The 23,173-nt window shown below is 45.1% G+C and overlaps 1 protein-coding gene across 7 annotated transcripts in view; it reads left to right on the top strand.

Annotated features, from left to right (window-relative positions):
• The window catches only part of LOC311234472 (RING finger protein 122), a 17,485-nt gene extending 9,574 nt beyond the window's left edge, over nucleotides 1–7,911 (top strand). For all 7 annotated transcript variants that reach the window (XM_084321672.1, XM_084321671.1, XM_084321670.1 and 4 more), the window contains one exon: nucleotides 7,133–7,911. In XM_084321672.1, the coding sequence (XP_084177798.1) occupies nucleotides 7,133–7,253 (121 nt within the window). In that variant the 3' untranslated portion in view covers nucleotides 7,254–7,911. The remainder of the gene's footprint in view (nucleotides 1–7,132) is intronic.
• The last annotated feature ends 15,262 nt before the right edge of the window (nucleotides 7,912–23,173 follow it).

The following is a 23,173-nucleotide window of genomic DNA, read 5'->3' as shown; positions in this document are numbered from 1 at the left end:
GTGTGAATAGCTCTGAATCAGCAGACGCACCCATTTTAGTGGAAACATGCTTGTGGTACCGTTTCAGTTTCCACATCAGTCTCCAATTAATTGCCTGTGGAGCAGGTCCAGGAACGGTTGCTTTACAGATAAAGCCTCTTATTTCTCTTGTGTTTAGCGATGGAGAATAGTTCGTATAGGCTACACAAGTTTTACCCAAAGTGTGCAAGATCAAAGGAATGAGATGTGAATTCTGTATTAGGGTGGATTTTTGCATTTAACAGCTGATGCTAGGTTTCAGATTCAGATTCTTTATTTTCATATACAGGTACAGGGGAGTAACATTCTTTGGTTTTGGTTCCTTGACCTTGACAATAGAATAAAATAAAGCAATAGAAATAGCAGAAAGATAACATTAAAAGTATAATACCGTGATAATGGTGTGGATATAATGTGTGCAGTGTGAAGAGTGTGTGTGTGTGCAGTAGATGTGCATATGAGCATGTGTTTTATTGTTCTCATGTTTGTGTGTGATTGTTTGCGCACATCTCCATCCACTGATGAGGCGTTGATGTATCCAGTCAGCATAGACTTGGTTTGTGCCTCTGTAGAAGGCCCAGTAGGATTGATTGATTGATTGAAAATTTGACTGAACTTGAAACCCGTCTTAAAGGGGAACTCCAACATTTTGGGAAATTAGCTTATTTAACATCTTCCCTGGAGTTAGACAAGAAGATACATACCTTTTTTGTCTCTGTGCGTGCATTTTAGCTTTGGGAATAGACGCTCCGTTAGCATAGCTTAGCTTCATCACTGGAAGTGAGGCAGGACAGTAGCCTTACAGTGCCTTACAGTGTATTGCAAGGTCTGACATTGACCAAACTTGATATGCATGACCTTGGTGGGCTCTAGGTCAACTCCTGAAAAGGGGGTCAATGTCAGACTTTGCAATCAAAAGTTAGGGGGCTAATAACCCTTGCCATAATTTCAGTGCGCCCCCTAACTTTTGATTGCAAGGTCTGACATTGACCCCCTTTTCAGGAGTTGACCTAGAGCCCACCAAGGTCATGCATATCAAATTTGGTCAATGTCAGACCTTGCAATACACTGTAAGGCACTGTAAGGCTACTGTCCTGCCTCACTTCCAGTGATGAAGCTAAGCTATGCTAACGGAGCGTCTATTCCCAAAGCTAAAATGCACGCACAGAGACAAAAAAGGTATGTATCTTCTTGTCTAACTCCAGGGAAGATGTTAAATAAGCTAATTTCCCAAAATGTTGGAGTTCCCCTTTAAGCCGTTTCCGGCGGAGAAAGTGTTAATTACATGGCCGGTGTGCATGTCCCAGGTGAGGTACTATGTGATGTGTACACAGAGGAACTTGAAGCTGCTGACTCTCCTCAGCAGACACATTGATGTTGATGGGGTCCAGCCTCTCTCCCCCTCCGCTGTAGTCCATGACCAGCTCCTTGGTCTTATCGATGTTGAGAGAGAGGTTGTTTGTCTACCTCACTTCTGTAGGCCGTTTCGTCATTGTTGATGATTAGGCCTACAACTGTTGTGTCATTGGCAGACTTGATCACCATGTTATCGGCAACTTTATAGAATAACACATGCAAAAACTCTCATGGCACTCCGGGGAAAATTACAAGTAAATAACTGACATGATGTGACCTAATTTGAATATGAGCAAGACTAATGCTTTCTCCCTGCAGGTTAGGTGTGACTCTGGCTATGTTTACATGCATGAACTGTTTTGTTCTCAAGCCAGCTACTCAAGTAACCTGGTTTTAGGTCAAATCATGTAATAAGCCTGTATTCTGATTATGAGAAACCCTATCAAAATGCCTGGCTTACTGTGGCATGTTGGTTATGGGTACATTTTGTAAACGCTGACGAAGGCCAGAGGGCAGAAACGTGTTTGTTTGCTCGTTATCTGCTACTGTGCATCAAAAGAAGCATTTAAACGTGTTCCGTGAGTTGCGGATCTCCCCCCTTTTTGATGGTACATTTTGATGTCAACTAAAATCAGGGCGGCAGGCTATGATAATAAACCATCTCATCTGATGATGAATAATGAATAACTGTCATCATAATTCTGACAGCGACTCCTACAGGTCGGTTGGTGCGCCTGCGCAGTAGAATCAGGAAGTGTCGGGGGCAGGGTGAGCCTCCCACGCGTTACTCCTCGCCACTGAGAGATCGAGCTGCGCAGGTGAAAAGATGCGACTGCTGTTACCTCAAGTACCGGAGGGGACTTGTGCTATGTATGACTTAGTCCACATTGCAGCCGGCTTGTGGGAGGCAAGAAACAACGTTCGTGACACGGGAGGGTTGAATTGGATGATATGAAATTGGGATGGGAGAAAATATAGAAAATGGGAGAAAAAGTGGATCAAAAAAAAAAAAACTGTCATCATAATTCTTTCTTACGTATTAGTAAGTAGTAAGTAACAACTGGTTTATTGCCGTTCTCTCTGTGAACGGGACACCATAGGATAGGTGGACAGAAGTATCCTGCTAAATGGTTTATTCATGGAGATGGATACACTCAAAGCACGGGATATCGAAGGAGCATGTAAAGAACTAGACTAGAATAAGACATTAAAGGAACACACCAACTTTTGGGGAAAATAGCTTAGTTGCCATCTACCCTGGAGTTAGACAGGCAGATACATACCCTTTTCTTCTCTGTGCATGCATTGCATTAGGCTTAGGGAACAGCCGCACCGTTAGCCTAGCTTAGTGTCATTCACTGGAAGTAGGTGTGCCAGGGTAGCCTAGTTCCCAACAGTCACGAAATACACTCCAAATACAACTCCGATACAACTCCCTGTTGTGTTTAAAAAAGAAAAACAGGGCTTTTGGGGTTCAAGTTCAAGTTTCTTTATTAGTTGTCATACAGAAATACAGAATACTTTTGCATGAAATGCTTCTTTCTGTTTTGCTCCTGAGAGTGTGCTGGATAAAATAACAATATAGTGTAAAATAGTATAATATAAGTATAAAATAGAAAGTCAAGTACGTAAACAAGTGTAAACTAAATGCGGCTACGTGGCGCAGTGGGCAAGGCGCTCGCAACGAATGCTGGAGACTAGGCTCGAACAGGATGCCTCCTGTTCGAGCCCCGCTCTCCACATTGCTTTCAGTTTAGCTGGTCGTCCACAGTAATACACATTGGCCGTATTACGGGGAGGGAAACGAAGGGTGGGGATCGGGCGTTGTGGACAGCGACTCCTACAGGTCGGTTGGTGCGCCTGCGCAGTAGAATCAAGAAGCGACGGGGGCGGGGCCCCTCCAAAGCCCAGACCCCCGACGCTGAAAGATCGAGCCGCGCAGGTGAAAAGATGCGACGGCTGTTACCTCGAGTATCAGAGGGGACTCGTGCTATGTATGACTTAGTCCACATTGCAGCCGGCTTGTGGGAGGCAAGAAACAACGTTCGAAGACAGGGGAGGGTTGAATTGGACGATATGAAAATTGGGATGGGAGAAAAATAGAAAATGGGAGAAAAAGTTGATAAAAAAAAAACAAGTGTAAACAAAACAAAAAAATTTCAATATACATATGTAACGGTTGTGACAACGTCACCTCAAACTTCGATGCCCCGAGTGGGAGTCGAACCCCGGTCTCCCACACCGCGGGCAGCAACACAGACCGCTATACCATGAGGTGAACTCACTTCTAAGTACTGGGTCTATGCGTCTTTTGAGGATGTGAGAGTGAGTTTAACCCATAGCACCGCTACTCACCCCAGCCCTTCTTGACTGCGCTTCACGATACCATCTGTTACACTCACCCTCTCAAACTCACTCCACTCCACCCAAGGCATCCGGGTCATGGCACCATTGTAACGGTTGTGACAACATCACCTCAAACTTCGATGCCCCGAGTGGGAGTCGAACCCCGGTCTCCCACACCGCGGGCAGCAACACAGACCGCTATACCATGAGGTGAACTCACTTCTAAGTACTGGGTCTATGCGTCTTTTGAGGATGTGAGAGTGAGTTTAACCCATAGCACCGCTACTCACCCCAGCCCTTCTTGACTGCGCTTCACGATACCATCCGTTACACATATATACAGTATATGTCAGGGTTTCCGTTGTCCGGTAATTACCGGTATTTGACCGGCAAAATCTGTTGAAGTCCGACATATTTAATCTCTCCGGTCTTAATGTCCGGTAAAAATTATTCCCTCTAAGCACAATTTGATTATTTGAATTGTATTAAAATAGGCTAAAATTAAATAGCCTATGCGATGAACGAAACAATCATTACATTTGTTTCATCGTTGCTTCACCAAGCAGGTATAATAATGTTGTCAGCGAGAGCTTAGTGCTGGGTTTGCGAGTGCATGTGCAGCTGCAGAGCCGGAGCAGCAGCGGCACAGTGCAGTACTCCAATTCAGCCATTGGCAATTCAGCTGTTGGGTGGGGGGCGCTGTTGAGCGGTCCCCAGATAGAGCCAGAAAACAGCTGAATCTGCTGCTCTGCAGCGCCATACTCTCGCAAGGTGAGGTGGAGAGAGTCATCACGCAAAAACACGATAATGTTTCCGTCTCTCTCTGCCAAATTTCTCAGTTCTTCGCTTGATATAATTAATACAAATGTCCAATATAACGGAATTCGTTAGCTCATAAAAATGTGATTATAACAGACTGCTGTTAATGTCGGGCGACTGCCCACAGACACCTATTTGATTTAAAGTCGGCAGGAGCACGGAGTCTCTGGACTTATTTTATTTGGAATATAATGACTGTATACGCAAAAGTAGCATAGTTTTAAGTTAAAATATTATAAATCTACATGCATTGAGGATGTCATTCTTTATATAGCCTGCCTATCAATTGTTTTTAAGTTCAATAAACTCTGACCGGAATTTCTCTCATTTGACCGGTAGATTTAAATCTACCGGACCCTGAGACCGGCAACAATTTTTTCTAACGGAAACCCTGGTATATGTATAGTCTACTTCTTCTGTACAGTCTATATACAGTCAGCTACTATACAGTACAGTGTAGAATGGTGAGGTATAGCTTAGCTTGTGGTGCCACCTTGTGGTGGTGAGGTGCAATGAGGTGCATGGGATTGATGCCAATAAATATAAAGTGTGTGTTAGTGTCTAAAGTGGGTAAAGTGGGTGCTACAGTGTGTTGTTTATTTAAAGTGAGTGTGTGCGTGTGGATGTGGGTGTTGTGGGTGTATTTGATGGTCTGTTATTGTTCATTGTTCATTGAGCATCCTGATGGCCTGGGGATAGAAGCTCCTTCTGAGTCTCTCTGTGCTTGCAGTGGTTCAGCAAAAAACAAATCAGAGTATATATCTGCTTAGAAAACGAAAATGTCAACAACAACAACAACAACAACAACAACAACAACAACAACAACAGAAATGTCCACATGGTAAATACACAGGTCACAACATGTTTACAGGAAAGTTTTGGCGTTATATTTGGAGTGTAGTTTTGGAGTTGTATTTTGAGTGTATTTCGTGACTGTCGGGAACTAGGCTACACTGGCACACCTACTTCCAGTGAATAACGCTAAGCTAGGCTAACAGCGCGGCTGTTCCCTAAGCCTAATGCAATGCATCCACAGAGTTTTAGTCTTAGTCATGTGTCAAATGCTCTTTTTTCGTTTTCATCATATTTAGTCACCTTCATTTATTTTTCGTTTTAGTCAACTACAGGTCTGATTATTTTATTCTTCGTTTAGTCTCGATTTAGTCTTTTTTGTTTAGTCTTTAGTACAGCCTAATAAGGGGGGGAAGGACAACGGGATGGGTCAAGTGCAGAGACTCAATCGCATCAGTGACCCAACTAATTGCATGTGTGTGTGTTCCTGTGTGTGTGCCGCCCATTGCATGTTTGTCATTGCATGTCGAATAAAGACTTCTCCAAAGTACAGTTATTATTATTATCATTATAAATTGGCGTGAGCAAAAAAATAAATACAGTTGCCTACCTGCTAATACGCTAGCTTCACAACAACAACAACGTGCGGTCCGTCCATATCTCCGTCATGCAGTAATGTAGGGAAGAAAGAGGAGAGTTTCCTTTTCTGTATGGTGCTTTATTTCCAGTTCAATATGGGGTTTTACAGGTTGATAATTCCCTTCTCATACACAATACAGCTGCCTACTAATACGCTTCACAACAACAACAACATAACATTCGGTCCGTCCTCCCATATCTCCCAGGGGGAAACAACACCCCCAGCATAACAGTGGTGCCCCCCTACCCACGGAACAATGTGTTGGGGATAAGGGTTCCGAACGGACAATTATGTTTGTTACTTTCCTGTCTGCAAACAAGCTCCTGTTAGCTAGCAAGTAAAAAGTATTGACGTTGAAGTGGAATAAAGCAAGATTTTATTTTGCAAACTACATTTTGTGTCATCGTTATTAGTCAACAATATTGCATGAATAATTTCGTCACGTTAGTGTCACATGATCTCCATTAACGTGACGTTTCGTCTCGTTGTCGTTAGGGGGAAAAGATTATTTGACGACCATATTTAGTCATCATTTTTGTTGACTAAATTAACACTGCTCCAGGGTAGATGGCAAATAAGCTAATTTCCCAAAAAGTTGCCGTGTTCCTTTAACTAGAATATGACCAATAGCTGGTTTAATCTGTGCATGTAAACGTTGTCACTGACAGCTCTCAGACCACTTTGCAAACATTGCTAACATTTTCTTCTCAGCTTAAATCGTCAGCATCAGTAGACATGAAACAGTGGTTCTCAACCTCGGGGGTCACAAAAAGATACAAAATAATACATCAAGTTTATCATTTTTGGTATACGACACGTAGATGATTTTTTTCTTGTGAAATGGAGATTTTTTAATATTTAAAGCCCTCCTCCAAACATGAATCAAGTTAAATAGCCTGAAAAGGGGAAGTAAAAATCATTGTTTTGTGTCAAAGTTCACCATTCTGTCTATGTTTGACTATGTAGGGGGGACGCAAACGGACAATATGTACAATATATATATGAATATGTACAAACCTCTAGTTTCATATATACTTTACAGCTTTTTATTTGTCCTCATTCCTCCTCCCTATACCTCACCCTCAGCCAACCGTATGTCCTCCGTTTCTGAGAAGTTGAACATTATGTAATAACCATGTTGTCTGGTGCTCTCATCCTCAGGTGTCTGCTGAAATGGCTAGAGATCCGCAGCGTCTGCCCCATGTGTAACAAGCCCATCTGCCGTCTACAGCCAGACCCCCCGCAGGGGGCTGAGGGCCCACAGAGTCGCCTGGAGGTCTGAGTGGAGGGAAAACCACAGACTCTCTCAAGTCAATATCCAATCAAGGTTATTCAAGGGGCTCCCTTTCACTTATACCCCCTTGTCCCACCCGATTGCCCTAAAATCACATTAAGATCACAATCAACTTGACCTTTCACCCTCAATTCAAATCTATTTTCAACCACCCAGCACCAGCTTTGAAGTATCAACCAGTCCCCCCTCCCCAATCCAAACCCACAGCCCCACCCCCTTCCTAAACTCTCCATTGCCCCCAAAGGGAAGTGGAGAGACCACAAATACGTGCAATGGAGGCTATACGAGGAAAATCACGATGTATATAAATGGAGGTCAGAGAAGTCGTGTGAAAGCACATGGAGATGACGGACTGAGAATAGTGTCTTATTGACTGTATTCTTCCATTATTGCACAGCCGGTACCTTCCGTCCTATGTTGCCAAGCTGAGTGAAGATAGCGCTGACGGGCTAGTGGCTTGAGCTGTACGGGGTCTCACTGGAGAACAGAACCCCACACATGCCACTCCCACAGCTGTCACACTGTACAAGAAGGTATCCAGCTACAACAAGGGTCTTAACAAGTGACCAGTCACTAAATAACACATCAATATAGTATATACATAGTCTTTTAAGTTATTTCTAAGGAGTTGTTTTGTATCATAATAACTGGCTTTCAATAAAAAGTATAGTGTTTCAAAGTTCAAGTTCAAGTTTCAAGTTTCTTTATTAGTTGTCATACAGAAGTACAGAATACTTTTATACAAAATGCTTCTTTCTGTTATGCTCCAGAGACTGTGCTAGACAAAAATAGATAAGTATGTACATATGTACAATGTTCAATGCAGAGTAGAAGTAACTGAGTTACCATACAATATACTATATAGTGCAAAGCAGAAATGGGATGAGGTACAATTTAGGTACAATTTACAGTAAGGTGTAATGAGGTATGGGTTGTAGTGCAAATTCTTTACCAATAAATATAAAGTGTGTTTAGGTGTTCTAAAGTGTGTAAAGTGGGTGCTGCAGTGAGTTGAAAGGGCTCTGTCATTTCTGAAATATGTGGATGCTGGACTGGTGTTTGTGTAAAGCTTGGACTGAGCCAACCACTCCGCTGTGAAAAGTTTGCTCCAAAGACCCAAGAACCACTCTGTGCTGATGTGATATAAATAGGCACATTTGGCTGATATCAAGAGCCTGTTGTTTCAGCTACGGTTCCTTGTCTGAGTGAGATGCATGATGGCATATCCCTCCCTGTGGTAACCCTTTCGACACCATGCAATGCTGCCATGTATATACCTGTGTTAAATATAACACTTTGGAATAAGGATGCACTGACCAGTTTTCACTGCCAATACAAAAATGTAGGTGTCAGCCAATATAGAGTTCTGTTCTGATACCTTTACAAAATAATATATAGGCATAGACCTACAGTACACCATTCGTTTTGAATGGTAAGACAAAAATAATTCTACATTTTCATCTATATGGGGAAAGAATTACAGAAATCCAGGTAGCTTTGCTTTGATTTCAGACATTGTTGTTATGTGGCTCTTGGAATCAGATTGTAGTATTGGACAAATTCCACGATGCTGACCCTATTTGAGCCTGCAAATCTACCTGAAATCTGATGCCGGTATGAATGTGGTGCATCATCTCTAGTTTGCAATATTCCTAAAATAACAATGTGGTTGGAATGTTGCAAGTGAATAAGGATGTTGACACACTTTCCTGTAAGGTTCACTTCTTACATAAAAGCTGTACCTGAATCTCAACCTGGCCTAACTGAATTAGACTATTGCATAGCCAGAATACAACAAAAGGATCCTTATTTCTTGTGAGTTCTCCAGAAAACCAATATTACGTGGCCATCACTATGTATGTCAATGATTGATTGATTGATTGAAATTGATTGATTGAAAACTTTCCTCTTCCGCCCGTGTGGTCCGGGGCCCGACCGCAAATGACATCATGTCATAAATCAAGCTCTCCAGACTGTCTTACATAATTATAGTTTTTTTTTCCAAACTTATTCAAGAATAAACATCATAACCATATCACAACAGCAGTTATAATGTATATTTTCATCAATACGTTTGTTTAAATGTGTTGTTGTCATCGTGGAAATCGGTCATTTTGAATTACCGGCCGTCTGTGAATGTAGTAATTTTGAGTAATTTTGAGAAGAGGACACCCAGAGATTGATTGATTGATTGAAAAGTTTATTAACAGATTGCAGAATGGGTACAGTACAGTACAGCTCAATACATACAATTGTTAAGGGGATGCAGACCAGAGAAAGACTTTCGTCTTGTTTACATCAGGGTCCCCCATTTTCAATTCATCATAACATATATGACATACATGACATACAGATAGACAGTACTGCTACATCTATACATTTATGACATATCAGATTTGCAAATACAGTACTGTTTGTGATACAAAAGTGTCCAGAAAAAGAGTGTATATACATTTGGCGTAGAAACTGTACAACTGGTGGGGTTGGGTGGGGTGGGTGGGTGAGGGCTGTACATTGGAGGTGGGGGGGGGGGGGTTGGGTAGGGGACACACACACATTTTACACTGTACATTGGAATACTGACAAAGCCTTACTTGGTCATTTACTGTACAACTAGGTTAGGACATTTGTAGGGGCCAGTTTCGAATTGCAGTCTCACGTAGGTGTTTTTTGAGAGTGTTTTTGAAAGTGGGTAGTGATTCACATTCCTTTACAGCTTTGGGTAGGGCGTTCCACATTGATGTGGCATAATTGCGAAACGTGTTTAGTCCCTTGTTTGAGCCGAATCTGGGTTTTACATGATTTGTGGAGCTCCCTCTGGTGTTGTGATCGTGGTATTCACTGACCTTTGGGAAGTATTTTGACATGTACATGGGTACCTTGGTCGCATAGTGTATCTTGTAGACCAGGCCCATTGCAAGTTGCTGTACTCTGTCGTCTACTCTAAGCCATCCTAGGTTGTCAAAGTGGGCAGGGGTGAGGTGGGTTCTAGGAGTCAGGTCAAGCAGTAGTCTGACTAGCTTGTTTTGAGATGTTTGTAATTTGTTTTTTAGTGCCTTTGAGGTGCTTTGGTACCATGAGGTGCAAGCATAGTCGTAGTACCCTTGAATGAGTGCTCCTGCTAGAGTCTTCAGGGTATTCTTGTTTACCAGAGAGGAGATCCGGTACAAGAATCGCGTTCGTTGGTTGACTTTTTTTATTACATTGGATGCCATTTTGTCACAGGAAAGATTAGCCTCTAGGATTGAACCCAGGTAGGTAATTTCATCTTTCCTTGTGATAATATTGTCACCCACTGTAACCGAGAAGCCGTCGGTCTTGCTGAGTTTGTTATTTGAACCGAAGAGAATGGACTCTGTTTTGCCCATGTGTAATGATAGTTTGTTGTCGTCGAGCCATATGCAGATTTTGCCTAGTTCCGAGCTGAGGGCTTTTTCAACCTGTAACTTGTTCTTGTCAGAGACCAGCAGGGCTGAGTCGTCCGCAAACAGGAACAAGTTGCAGTCACAAGCTGACGACATGTCATTTGCATAAATTAGGAATAGTAGCGGTCCTAGTATGCTTCCTTGTGGAACACCACAGCTCACTGTGAGGGGGGGGGATAGGGTACCGTTTACCTCCACCATCTGTTCCCTCCCCTCCAGGTAGGATTGTATCCAGCTCACTGATAAACTATCAAAACCAATTGCTTTTAGCTTGTCAATCAGAATGGTGTGATTGACAGTGTCGAAGGCCTTTTGTAGGTCCAGCATGACCATGCCGCAGTATTTGCCCGCGTCCACCTCTTGTTTGATGTGGTCGTTCAAGTAGAGAAGGCATGTGTCAGTGGAGTGGGATGTTCTGAAGCCAGATTGGAATTCGTAGATTAGATTTTTTTCCGCGAGGTACTTTTCGATCTGTTCGTATACTATTTTTTCCATGACTTTCGAGATGGATGTAAGGATAGAAACAGGGCGGTAGTTGCCCGGGTCTAATTTGCTGCCCTTTTTGTGCAGGGGTGTTACTCTCGCAATTCTGAAGTCCTTGGGGACGTGTCCCCGTTTTATGGAGAGGTTTATTATGTGTGTGATGACTGGGGTGATGGCTGCTGCTGAGTCTCTGAGGAATTTGGAGGGGATGTTGTCATGGCCAGTGGCCTTGTTTGATTGGAGGGCGCTCAGTTTTTTGAGTACCTCATCTGTAGTTATACCATTTACAGTTTGAAGTCGTCTTTGTGGACGCCTAGGTTCTTGTAGTATGCTACTATGTGTTCTACCCCATACTGCCCTGAGTGGGAGGGTAGTTTGTTTACCAGTGTTGTGGCTATGTTTGTGAAGAAAGTGTTTAAGTAATTGGCTACATCCAGCTTGTCTGTGATGAGCGTGTTGTCCGTCTTTATGTTTATGTTTGAGAACCTGGTTTTAAGTTTTTTACTGCAGATTTCAATGAGCGTTGGAATTTTTCAAAACTACACTTCCCAAAGGCTTCTAGCTTTCTGCAAGCAAATTACTTCCTGATTATTCTTTTTTATTTTTCTTATTACTCTGGATTATATACCACAAAACTGAACGTTATTGGCATATATTTGAGCGCAGTTAGTTTGTCTCCCCTATTTTGAGCATTTAGCAACCATCCGATTTGAAATCAGTTTCAAAATGGCGGAGCTCTTGCAAGAATAAAAAACCTACTGTACATACAGTAGATTTCATTATCTGTTCTTCATGCACGCCTGGTAATACTAAATCCAAAGTCATTTATAGGCCTGCTATTCTATATTCTATAATAATATTTCAAATTGCATCGGTCCGGATGGGATAATTCAGTACTGTATCTACAAAACCTCTGTTTAATCATCTTCCCTTTATTCATTTACTTTTTTTTTATCCACTTTTTCTCCTCCTGTTTTTCTGTGTTTTTCTCCCATCCCAATTTAGTTATGCCAATTCCCCCCTCCCCTTCCTGGTAGTTGCTCGCATGTGCCCCCCACTGGTCGGTCTAGGGAGGGTTGATAGATACTATCACATGTCCCCTCCGATACATGCGGAGTCAGCTAGCCACTTCTTTTCACCTGCCAGCGCGGACTCTCATTGGCGAGGTGTAACGTGTGGGAGGCTCACATTACCCTCACCATCTCCCTTCCTCGCTGTGCAGGCGCCCTGACCGACCTGTAGGAGTCACTGTTTACAACAACCAGATTACCAGAGACGCACATGGATACGAGACACACACAGAAGGTAGGATTACAGTCACGTACCTGAGAGATGCACACACACACACATATGAGACATACACACATACTTACGTGAGACACATACCCACATACACATATCTGAGACACACATTCATACATGTTCTCACGCACACCTACATATATTTGAGACGCATCCTCTCACATGCACTATGGAGAAAGATGGCATCCCGATAGAAGATGCAGCACATACCTGCTCGCAGGTAGATCGGTCTACATGTAACATATGTGCATCAGGGATATATATGCACAATGTATAGTAATGTTTTTTTTTTGTAAGTGCTTTTTTAATTTCCATGTCAGTTGTTAATGTGTTTGTATGAGACTTTTGTATGTTTTGTATGATGTTACGAAAAAGAAAAAGACAAATCTTGGATGTTGCATATTATGCTGTGGAAAGATGTCTTGTGAATATTGGAAAGATTTGTGCAAAAATAAAAAAAAATAAAAAATAAAAAATAAAACAGATTACCACCCACCGGCTTCCCTCCCGCTGACTCTGCCAATTGAGCCAGTATGACGGCCGGCCAAGCCTGTCCACGGAGGCGCGGGCGGTATTTGACCGGGGCCGCAGGGCTCATATCAGAGCTGGTAATGACCTGACAAGTCATATTTCGGCAGGGCTCTGCTGAAATATGACTGCCCCCCCTAGCAATCCTGAGATAGGAGATGATGTCAGATTTCAGTTAGCACCTGCAAATATCAAGAGATGTAATGATATCTGCATTGTGTGGGGGGAAAAAGCACTCACAAAGGTATGGAACGTACTAAACAGAACACAGTATAGTATTTATTGTTTATTTACAATTATTTCCACAAAAATAAGAGAGAATCGATGAGAAATTATCCAACCGTGTGTGTGTGTTTAGGAGAAGCAACGTCTGGCAAAAAAAATGTATATACCACCTTCAAAACCGCTCTCAAAGAGCACCTTCGGGAGGCTGCAATTCGAAACTGGTCCCTGTAAATGTCCGAACACCCTCCTAATGTACATTTCCCTCCCCCTCGTATGTATATATTTACTGTTAGGATCTCTGTTAACAGTACTGTATATTTGCATATCTTGTATGTCACAAATGTAACAGTACTGTATATCTGTATGTCATAAATGTCATGGTTAGATTAGATTGATCATTAGATGACTAGATTCGATTTTTATATCTGTATATCTGTATGTTGTGTATGTCATAAATGTCATTATGAATTGAAAATGGGGGACCCTGATGTAAAGAAGACGAAAGTCTTTCTCTGGTCTGCATCCCCTTAACAAATGTGTGTATTGAGTTGTACTCAGGGGTGCAGTGCTCATGCCACGCGGTACCACGCCGTTCCACCACCTTTCTGAGCAGAAGCACGCACATGCACGAGCGTGCACACAAAAATGCGTTCACAACTTTCACTCGACTCGCCGTGCCGTGTGCCAAGTACCGGTACTCACCTAGCTACTGTACTTGTTGTTACGGCAGCGGTGGCTGAGCCCAATAGCAGAACACACAGGGAGAGAGAGAATGGAGCGTTTTAGGTTGGTTTTAATTACTTGGGTACGAAGCAGACAAGGCAACAGTGAATATACAAGAATGTGCGACTTTGGACGAGCAGGGGCGCTTGCTTGAGGTTCACAGGAATGTCCGAGCGGGCGGTGCGTCAGGAGACGGCGTAGGCCGGGAGTGATGGTCCTGGGCACAGGGAGAACAGAGGTTAGGACAAGGCAGGCAATCAAGACAGAGCAGCAAGGTTGGGTACGTCCTCGTACCTAGGTTGATAGGATAACACTCGGACGATGAGGGGCAGGATCCATATATAGGGTTGATATCGGGGTTGGTGATGAGCGGATGACTCAGCTGTGGTGCTTGCTGCCATGTGACAGCGTGAGAATGCTGGAGCCGGAAGCTGCCCATATAAGGGTGTGGAAGCAGGAAGAGAGAGAGACGCTCTCGCCGTGATTGTGACACTTGTCTTTGCATAACAATAGCATAACAAAGAACGAGAAGAGCAAAACCAAAATACAAGCCCTGTACCAATTGGTGGGGGTTTGCTTGAGCTGTGGAACCTCTCACTATGTGACAAATGGTCCCGAGTGGAAGGATGAGACATTTCTTAAGTTGTGCTTCAGAAGGAAACTGTCCTTCTGTAAACTGTAAGTTACATTGTTAATTTAGTTTGTATTTACTTTTCTAGTTTAAGTTAATTCAATTAAAGAAATTGTAACTAAAATATTGTATCTATAATTACATTTAAAACATTGTTTGTTTTTCAACCATATCTGTTAATAATAATAACTTTATTTGTATAGCACTTTTCATACAGAGGTTGCAGTTCTGTTTCATTAGGGGATCCGCTTGGCATCACTCATGCACTCCCTCGCGTACGTGCACGCGCACTGAATAAATTCCACAAATGTACCTTTAATACCAGTATTAGTCTGACCACACCCCTCATCAGCTTACCTTCATAAGCAGGTGTGTGGTCACCTGCTCTCCTCCTTCTCGCTTTCACCACAAGGAAGTGCCCGGTAGTACCCCACTTGACGTGTTGTTAGTTGAAAAGAGTTGTGACAAGTCTACATTGTGCTTAATTTTTTCTTCTCTCATATCTGTTGTAAAGAAAAAGTTTGGGTCATAATGTATTCTTCGGAGAGTAGACCCGCTAGACCTACTCTTCACCAGCGGTTCTCCATTCCCGCCTCCGTCGTGCGTTCTGGTGCTGGGCTGTTGCCACTTTCGTGGTTGCCGACCCAGCCCAGGAGACAGCCGATGGATAGTTTGCCTCTCCGAAGAGCCGAGGAGTCGGTGCCGTCGCTCCGGCGATGGCCTGATCTCGACTCTGGTTCCTCTGGTTCCAGGGAATCGTCCGTTGGTGAACGGGGGGTTGTCTTGGAGCCGGAGGATTTGCGACGCAAACTTTTCGCGTCTGCCCGTTCACGTCGCAAGATGGTAGCGTGCAGGCGCGAACGGCCTGGTTTTGGGGAACTGCTGGAGACCAGCGAGGATGCGTCCGGCTCTGGATTTCCGATGGAAACTGAGGACTTCATGGAAGAGGCGGACGGATTCTTGTATGATGGTCCCGTGGAGGAGAGTATCCCTCCTATCCAGGAAACACCGGAGGGGGGAGAAATGGCTCCGTGGGACTCCCTGTTCGAAGATGTCGAGGAACCACCTTGGCCTCATCAGCAGGATGCCCTACTATCGGCCACATCAGACTGTGGCTCCTTGACCAGTTGCAGCCTGCTGCATGTGAGGGATGCGGGTTCGGTGGAGGAGGGTCCGCAGGGGGAACTGCGGGCTTTGTTTCCCGAGCTCATGGCGGTAGCCGCCGCCGCAAACGGCGTGCCGCTGCCGCTGCCATTGCCTGCTCCTGTCCCTGATGATCTCATAGGTCATCTCTGGCAGCGTCGCCCAGTGAGAGGGGTGGACGTTGTCTACCCATTTTTCCCCTCAATGGGGGCCTATGTTCGTCAGGGTCAGGCGGTTTCCAACATCATGGGACTAACCCCCACCTACGTACCAGTTACGCGGGTGTCGGGGTTAGTCAAAGGTATGGGGGAGGGCGTGCCTCGGCTTGATAGTCCGATGGCCGCTCTCCTCTGTCCGGATATGGTGTGGGAACCCTTATGCAAGCCGGTCCTCCAGGGTAGATCGGCTAGGCGATTGGCATATTGGGGTGACCAGTCATTCATCGCTGGTACACAATCGCTGGCTGCGGCGTCTAACATCACCCACCTGGCTAGATTTGTATCGGGGATTATGACGGGCGGCACGGATCTGAACGAGGTAAAATGCGATCAGATCACCCAGGCGGCAGGAGCTGTCCTGCACCTTACCCAGGTGCTGGCCATAGCCATGGGGAAAGTGCGCGCCCTGGCCACCCTGGGCCAGCGTCATCTTTGGCTGGAGCAGGCCCGTGTGCCGGAACGGAAGAGAGCCCCTCTTCTGACGGCCGCCCTCTCCGACGCTGGTCTGTTCGGGAAGGCCCTGCGGTTGATGACCTCTACATGCAGAGAGATGGCAGAGGAGAGATCCATCCTCCAACCCCATTTTCCGCCTCCCGTCCTTGCCGGTGGAGTCAGAAGGCTTCCACGACGTTGAGCTGTCTCCGTCGTCCCTACCACTGCCTCCGCCGCCGCTGCTGTCCCCTCCAAGAAGGCCAGGAGAAGAGACGGCGCTTCTGCTACCGCCGGCCCATCCACAACCGGAGGAGACGGTAGGGAACGTCGAGACCAGCAGACAGTAACCTACCGTCCCTCCGGGGCTCCTCGGGGTGGCAAGACTCGAGCGGCGCGAGGTGGCAGACGCCGCTGAGAGTGACTTTTCCCCTCTGTGTCCCCTCTCCTTTACACCCTCCCCGGCCCCTCTATGATTTTGTGCCTTAAAAAACTTGTGATAATAAAAAGTTCCCCGACATTTTTTTTTTTGGCAAACAAACTGTGTGTTTCTTCAACAAATCATATGGTGGGGTTGTGTAAATATGAATCTGCACTTTTACGTTGTGAGATGAGTTGTGTTGTGTTACGAGATTAAGCAAGGTCTGCAACATACACTCAGTCATAGGGGGTTCTATTAGCCTGACGCTCCACATGCAGGTAGAAACTGGTGTTATTCCATTGCTTGAACTAAGTATATGTGTCTCACAATGCTGTGTTGTTAGTTGCAGTAATACTCGTACACACACGTTCCACGGCCTAGCCGTTACTCTCGGTCAGCGTTTTTGCTATGTACGACATAGTCAACGGGTGTAGGATTCACACACATACGACTTGTTTTTTGTTGTAAATCCTGTTCACATTTTGTGGGTAGCGGGCATTGTATTACAATGCTATACATTAGCATTCTACCGGAGGTTTTCAAAATGGCTACGGTTGTTTTCTGTGTGTAGGGAACGAAGGGTTTTTTGTGAGGGGGTGTCGAATAAACCCCTCCTTCCCACTTGATTGGTTTAGGAGATTTTTATCTCTTCTGCTGAGCCAGTCAGGGCCGAGCCGGTAGGACGTCTTGGCAGGGGGGGGGGGGGGGGGAAGGGTTATCCTGCCAACTCCTATTACAAACAGGAGCCGGCAGGGTTTCCCCCCGTCGTAGCGGTGTTGCTATGGCGACGCCTTCCATGAGTTACGGTGTCTTAAGGTGTCGAGTTAGAGCGTAGGGCTCACGGGTCTGCTGCGCTCGATTTATGTGTAACTTGAGTCAGTTGGTCACGTGACTCACAGTTGGCATGTCTTTCTCATGACTACAACTCGTGTGGGAAGGTTTCTGGGAGGGTCTAGTCTTTACTCTCTGATTAAAAAGAGTGACTGGATGTAAAATCATGTGAAAACAGGTTTTTTACTCCCAGCTGTGCAGTTGGGTTCATACGGTTGATGCTTCTTCTTTATTATAAAGAGTTGGATGTGTCTATATGAATTGGAAATGGGGGCCCCTGATGGAAACAAGACTAACGTCTTTCTCAGGTCTGCCTCCCCTTACCGATTGTGTGTATTGAGCCATACTATGTTGTACCCTTTCTGCAATCTGTTGGTTAAAGTTTTCATTCATTCATTCATGGAGTTGGTTGCATCCCGCCCTCTTGTCGTTCCCCTGGGCATCTTGGGGATTCAATAAGATGGTCTAAATAGCCTATTATTGATGTGGGTATGCCCAACGCACACATAGTGCTAGCTCAGGATGTTCTGTTGGACATTAGGTAACTGACTGGCGTGCCTTGATTGCTTGGGGTTAAAACAGCGTTTTTATAAAGCAATTGGGATGGGGGTTTTTCCTCTTCCGACGCCCTGTGTGGTTGTCGACGGGTTCTCGTTCATATCAGGGGATGATAACGGAATGGATCTGAACATATGTGGAAGGGTCTCACGCCCTGGGGGTGGGCCGCCGGGCGCGGTTCGCACCGAAACGTCTGAGTGGCGCCTTCTTTTTATGTTTAAGATCAACACGCATATCTGCCCCTTCTCCTGGAGTTGGCATGTCGGCGTGGTTAGGGCACGGGACTGGTTCTGGTCACGCTGGTCCGGATCAGTTAAACCCGTTGTCCGCCGGGGATGCAGATCTGCTGTTCTGGTACCCTGAGGGACTTGGGCTTTTTTCAGGGGGAAAAATGCTAGGTCGGTCCGGGTGTCACAGGGTTGAGCGCTATGGAACCCTTGTTGGGTACATTGTATTCTACACTGTCGTAATGGCTTACGACCGTGCCAACCTGTACGCGCCCGATCTCGTCGGATCTCGGCCGCCATGCAGGTTGGTCTTGGTTAGTACTTGGTTGGGTGACCTCCTGGGAATACCAAGTACGGGGTGCTGGGGCTGGTTTTCCATTCTTACGCTCTTCTCTTACGCATGGCGAAGAGGGGCCTGTTGGGGTGGTCTTGACCTCCTCGGGGGACCCTGTGCTCCCCGTATCACCGGGCCCGGTCCAAAGTAATGTTTTCGTTGACCCGTAGGCCCGGGATAACCCTGTTGGAAACTGGAACACGGGCTGCGGCAGTGCCGCAGGTGTGTTTTGGGGTTTTTTCCTGAGGGGTTATGGGACCAACCACCGCATAGGGTAACACCTGGGTGGTTGGTTCTCTGGTGTGTTGCTGCAGTGTCAACTCCCGGGTTAACCGGTTTGAGGGTGCCCCTGCACGTTCATGACGTCTGCCAATCGTGTCAGCCTTCTCTGCCTCGACCCCTCTGGGTGGGTTTTTTTTTAAATGGAGGCTTGGTCATGCAACAACGCCAGCATACGCCCCTTCCGCCGGGGCGGCTGTGTTCAGCTGTCCTTTCTGGCGCCTGTCTCGTCCGCAGTCTCCAGGCTAGGGTTAACAGCCTGTTGCCTGGTTTTCCCCGGTACGCTGCCTGCTTCCGTTGGTTAACCTTTTTTGTGTGCTTACGGCCATGCTGACTGCCTGTTGCAGGGTCAGTGTGCCAGGCGGTGTATTGTTGGGGAGGACAGGGCCCGCTCGGCTGAGGGGCCTTTGTCCGAATCCGCTGGCGATGTGGGGGGCGGGGTCACTAAGTGCCCACCTGGTGGGGTCTTGATGCTGGCATCATGGACTTCTCCGGGCCCCCGTTCCAGGGGGTCCAGTCCCTTTGGTGGGTCTGGGTCTTCCTTCGCGCTCCGCTGCTACGGCCTTGCCACAGGGTTGGGTTTGCCCTTGACCCCGTGATTCTGGGGGCAGTAACGAGGTTGTTTCCCTCCGTTCGTTCCCGGGTGGCATGCGGGTTGTGCGTGTGTGTAGTCGTGGGGTCAAGCCACGGTCTGCTCACCCTGTGCGTTGAGTTGCTTGAGTGCCTCTTCGCACGGTCGGGTCCGTCGCCCTCCCGGGAAACCTCTAATAGGGGGGGTGCCCTCCATTAGGGGGGGTCGGGGGGGCTCGGCCCTCCCTGTTCTGTTGGTTGTGGGGGGCCTTCAGCGGGGTGTATTTGTCGGCCAGTGGCTCCGCTTGGCCTCCCTATGTGCATGAGTGATGCCAAGCGGATCCCCTAATGAAACAGAACGATAGGTTATGACTATAACCAAGTTCTGTTAATTAGGGGTGACGCTTGGCATCCGACGCCGCTGCAGCCCTTGACCTCACCTTGTGGTGAAAGCTTGGGTAGGAGGAGAGCAGGTGACCACACACCTGCTTATGAAGGTAAGCTGATGAGGGGTGTGGTCAGACTAATACTGGTATTAAAGGTACATTTGTGGAATTTATTCAGTGCGCGTGCACGTACGCGAGGGAGTGCATGAGTGATGCCAAGCGTCACCCCTAATTAACAGAACTTGGTTATAGTCATAACCTATCGTTCAAAGTGCTTCACAACAGTAAAAAATACAGGCATGAGCGAGCATAGCAAGGTATGGTAAATCACAGTGTTTCACATTAGGGTATAGCATCCCAATAGGCTGTTTACAGTTTCATTCAGTAATACAAATAATAAAATAGTTTAAAATTATTAAGTTTAAAAATTATAAAATAGAACGGACGTACAACAACAGTAAAAAATACAGGCATAAGCGAGCATACACTTTTTTAAATGTAAATAGCAAGGTTACAGTAAAAAGCGTGATAAGATTGTTCAATCAGATGAAAATGGCCCAGTTAGGAGAATCAACCTTGGCTAGGCGGTGAACACCTAACTGGAATGTTAAACAACTTTGAAAAGATTTAGGTCAAAAGTCATCTTCTCCTCACAACAGAGCATCAAGTATTTGCCTGCATTACCCCACAGTGAAATGCCTGAGCAAAGAGATAGGTTTTAAGCTGTCTTTTAAAGATGTCTAGCGAGTTGGCTTCTCTGATGTTTTGGGGTAGTTTGTTCCACAGTTTTGGGGCATAGTTTGACTGTTTCTGGGAGCCTCTAGTAATCCAGCAGCTGATGATCGCAGTGTTCTTGCTGGTGTGTAATTTATTAGAGTGTTGGCGATGTAGCTAGGTCCCTGTCCATTTAGAGCTTTGTATGTAAGGAGAAGGACCTTAAAGTCAATTCTAAATGTTACAGGAAGCCAGTGTAAAGCAGCTAAGACTGGACTAATGTGCTCTCTCCTTTTGGTTAGCAGTCGGGCTGCAGAGTTTTGGATTAGCTGAAGCCTCTCTGTGGTTTTCTTAGGGAGACCTGTGAAAAGTGCATTACAGTAGTCTAACCGGCTAGATATGAATGCATGAATTAGCTTCTCAGCATCGTTCTGATTAATAAATGGTCGTACTTTTGCTATATTTCTGAGATGGAAGAACGATGTTTTCGTCACTTTGCTAATATGAGAATTGAAGTTCAGTTCTGAATCTATGATAACCCCGAGACTAGTAACCTCAGATTTGATCCAAGGGGTTAGTCCTCCCAGGTTCTTTATTAATGTTTCTTTTTTAGTTTTGGGGTTGATAATTAGAATTTCAGTTTTGTTCTCGTTTAGTTTCAGGAAGTTTGCCAGTTTGACAGATTGCCAGTAAGCAGTCTGTAATGGAGCTAATCGCTGTATCATTTGGTTCAGCAGATATGTACAGTTGCGTATCATCCGCATAGCTATGGAAATCTACATTATGTTCTCTGATGATATCACCCAGCGGTAACATGTAAAGGGAGAAGAGTAAAGGACCTAAGCAACTCCCTTGTGGAACTCCATAGTTGTTGTCGTATATATCAGACATGTGATCTCCTAGTTTAACATAGAATTTCCTCCCTCTGATGTATGTTTTAAACCAGCCTAGCACATGTTCTGAGAAACCGACATGGTTTTCAAGACGATCGATTAAAATATCGTGATCAATTGTATCAAATGCTGCACTGAGATCTAGCAGGATAAGGATGGAGATCTTATTCTCGTCAGAGTTTAGCCTGAGGTCACTGATTATTTTGGTGAGGGCAGTTTCAGTGCTATGATATTTTCTGAATCCCGACTGAAATTCTTCTAAGATGTTGTTTTCTTCAAGAAAGGAATTTATTTGAACTGAAACTATCTTTTCAAGTACTTTACTAATGAATGGTAGGTTGGATATTGGACGATAATTTGCCATTTCATTACTATCCAAGTTAGGTTTTTTTAGTAATCGCTTTACAACTGCTGTTTTAAAGGCATCTGGGAAAATACCAGTTCTAAGGGAAGTGTTTATGATATCTAGCACAGGGCTTGAAACACTATTAAACAACCGTTTGAAGAAAGCTGTAGGTATAGGGTCAATGTCTGAGGTGGAGGAGTTACATTCTGAGACAGTTTTGCAGAGTACATCTAATGTGATGCATGTGAATCTTCTCATGGTTACATTGCGCGGTTTGCTGCAATCAGCTTTATTTCCATCATGAGTAATGCTGGCCCTGATCAAGGTTATTTTGTTGTCAAAGAATAGTGCAAGTTCTTCACACTTAACCGTTGATGACTGAGGAGGTGTAGGGGCAGTGTTGAGTAGTACATTAATATTTGTTGACAATATAATTTCTTTATATATTGAATGCTACATCCTGGTGATCCTGCTACCTTTTTCAGCTTCTCTATTTAAAGGCAATATTTACAAAAACTAAACTAAAACTAGTAATTTCCTATACAAACATGTTTCCTACTATTTATGCATAATAATCATTCTAATCATAATGCTGGTTTTGTCATAATCTGAATTATCGCCTCAGGAACAATCTGAACTATCTGAACACAGACTATCCTCTGCCACCCTCTGGCGCTCTGTTTGCGGTACTACAGGCGATTGTCTGGAGCCTGCTGACTGTGTTTTCTATTGTTTTCCCCCTGTATCTGTTATCGGTCCTGTGTTCTCCCCAGTATGTTCAGATGTCCTAGTCCAGCCCTGTGTTCCCTGTGTATATTCTTATGTCCTGGTCTAGTCCTGTTTTCCCAGTGTTGTTATGTTTACAATGTTTAATCCCTTGCTACCTATTATTTTGTGTCTCTATTTATTCCTGCCTGTTAGTTTAGTGTCTAGTCTCTTTCCCTTGTATTCGTGTGTATTGATATTCATGTGTCCTAGCCTGTCAGCCCCCAGCTGTTCCTTGTCAATTATAATTAGTGTCTGTATATATACGTGCCGCCCCCCTGTTAACAGTGTTGCGCCATTGTTTCCTGTTCCAGTACCCTTCTGTGCTATCCTGTCTACCCCTGTATCCTGCCGTGCTATTCTGTATTTCCCCGTGAGTCCTCTCCTGCTTCCTAGCCTCACTTTCCAGCACAGCTGAGGTTTTTGTTTCTGTGTTTGAAGTTCGGTTTTGTTTGGTTCCCCTGTAACTTGTATCCT

Source organism: Notolepis coatsorum (genome assembly GCF_963971535.1).
Source record: "Notolepis coatsorum genome assembly, chromosome: 9".
In the NCBI taxonomy this organism is placed as follows: Eukaryota; Metazoa; Chordata; class Actinopteri; order Aulopiformes; family Paralepididae; genus Notolepis; species Notolepis coatsorum.
This window is presented reverse-complemented; position numbering and strand designations above follow the sequence as displayed.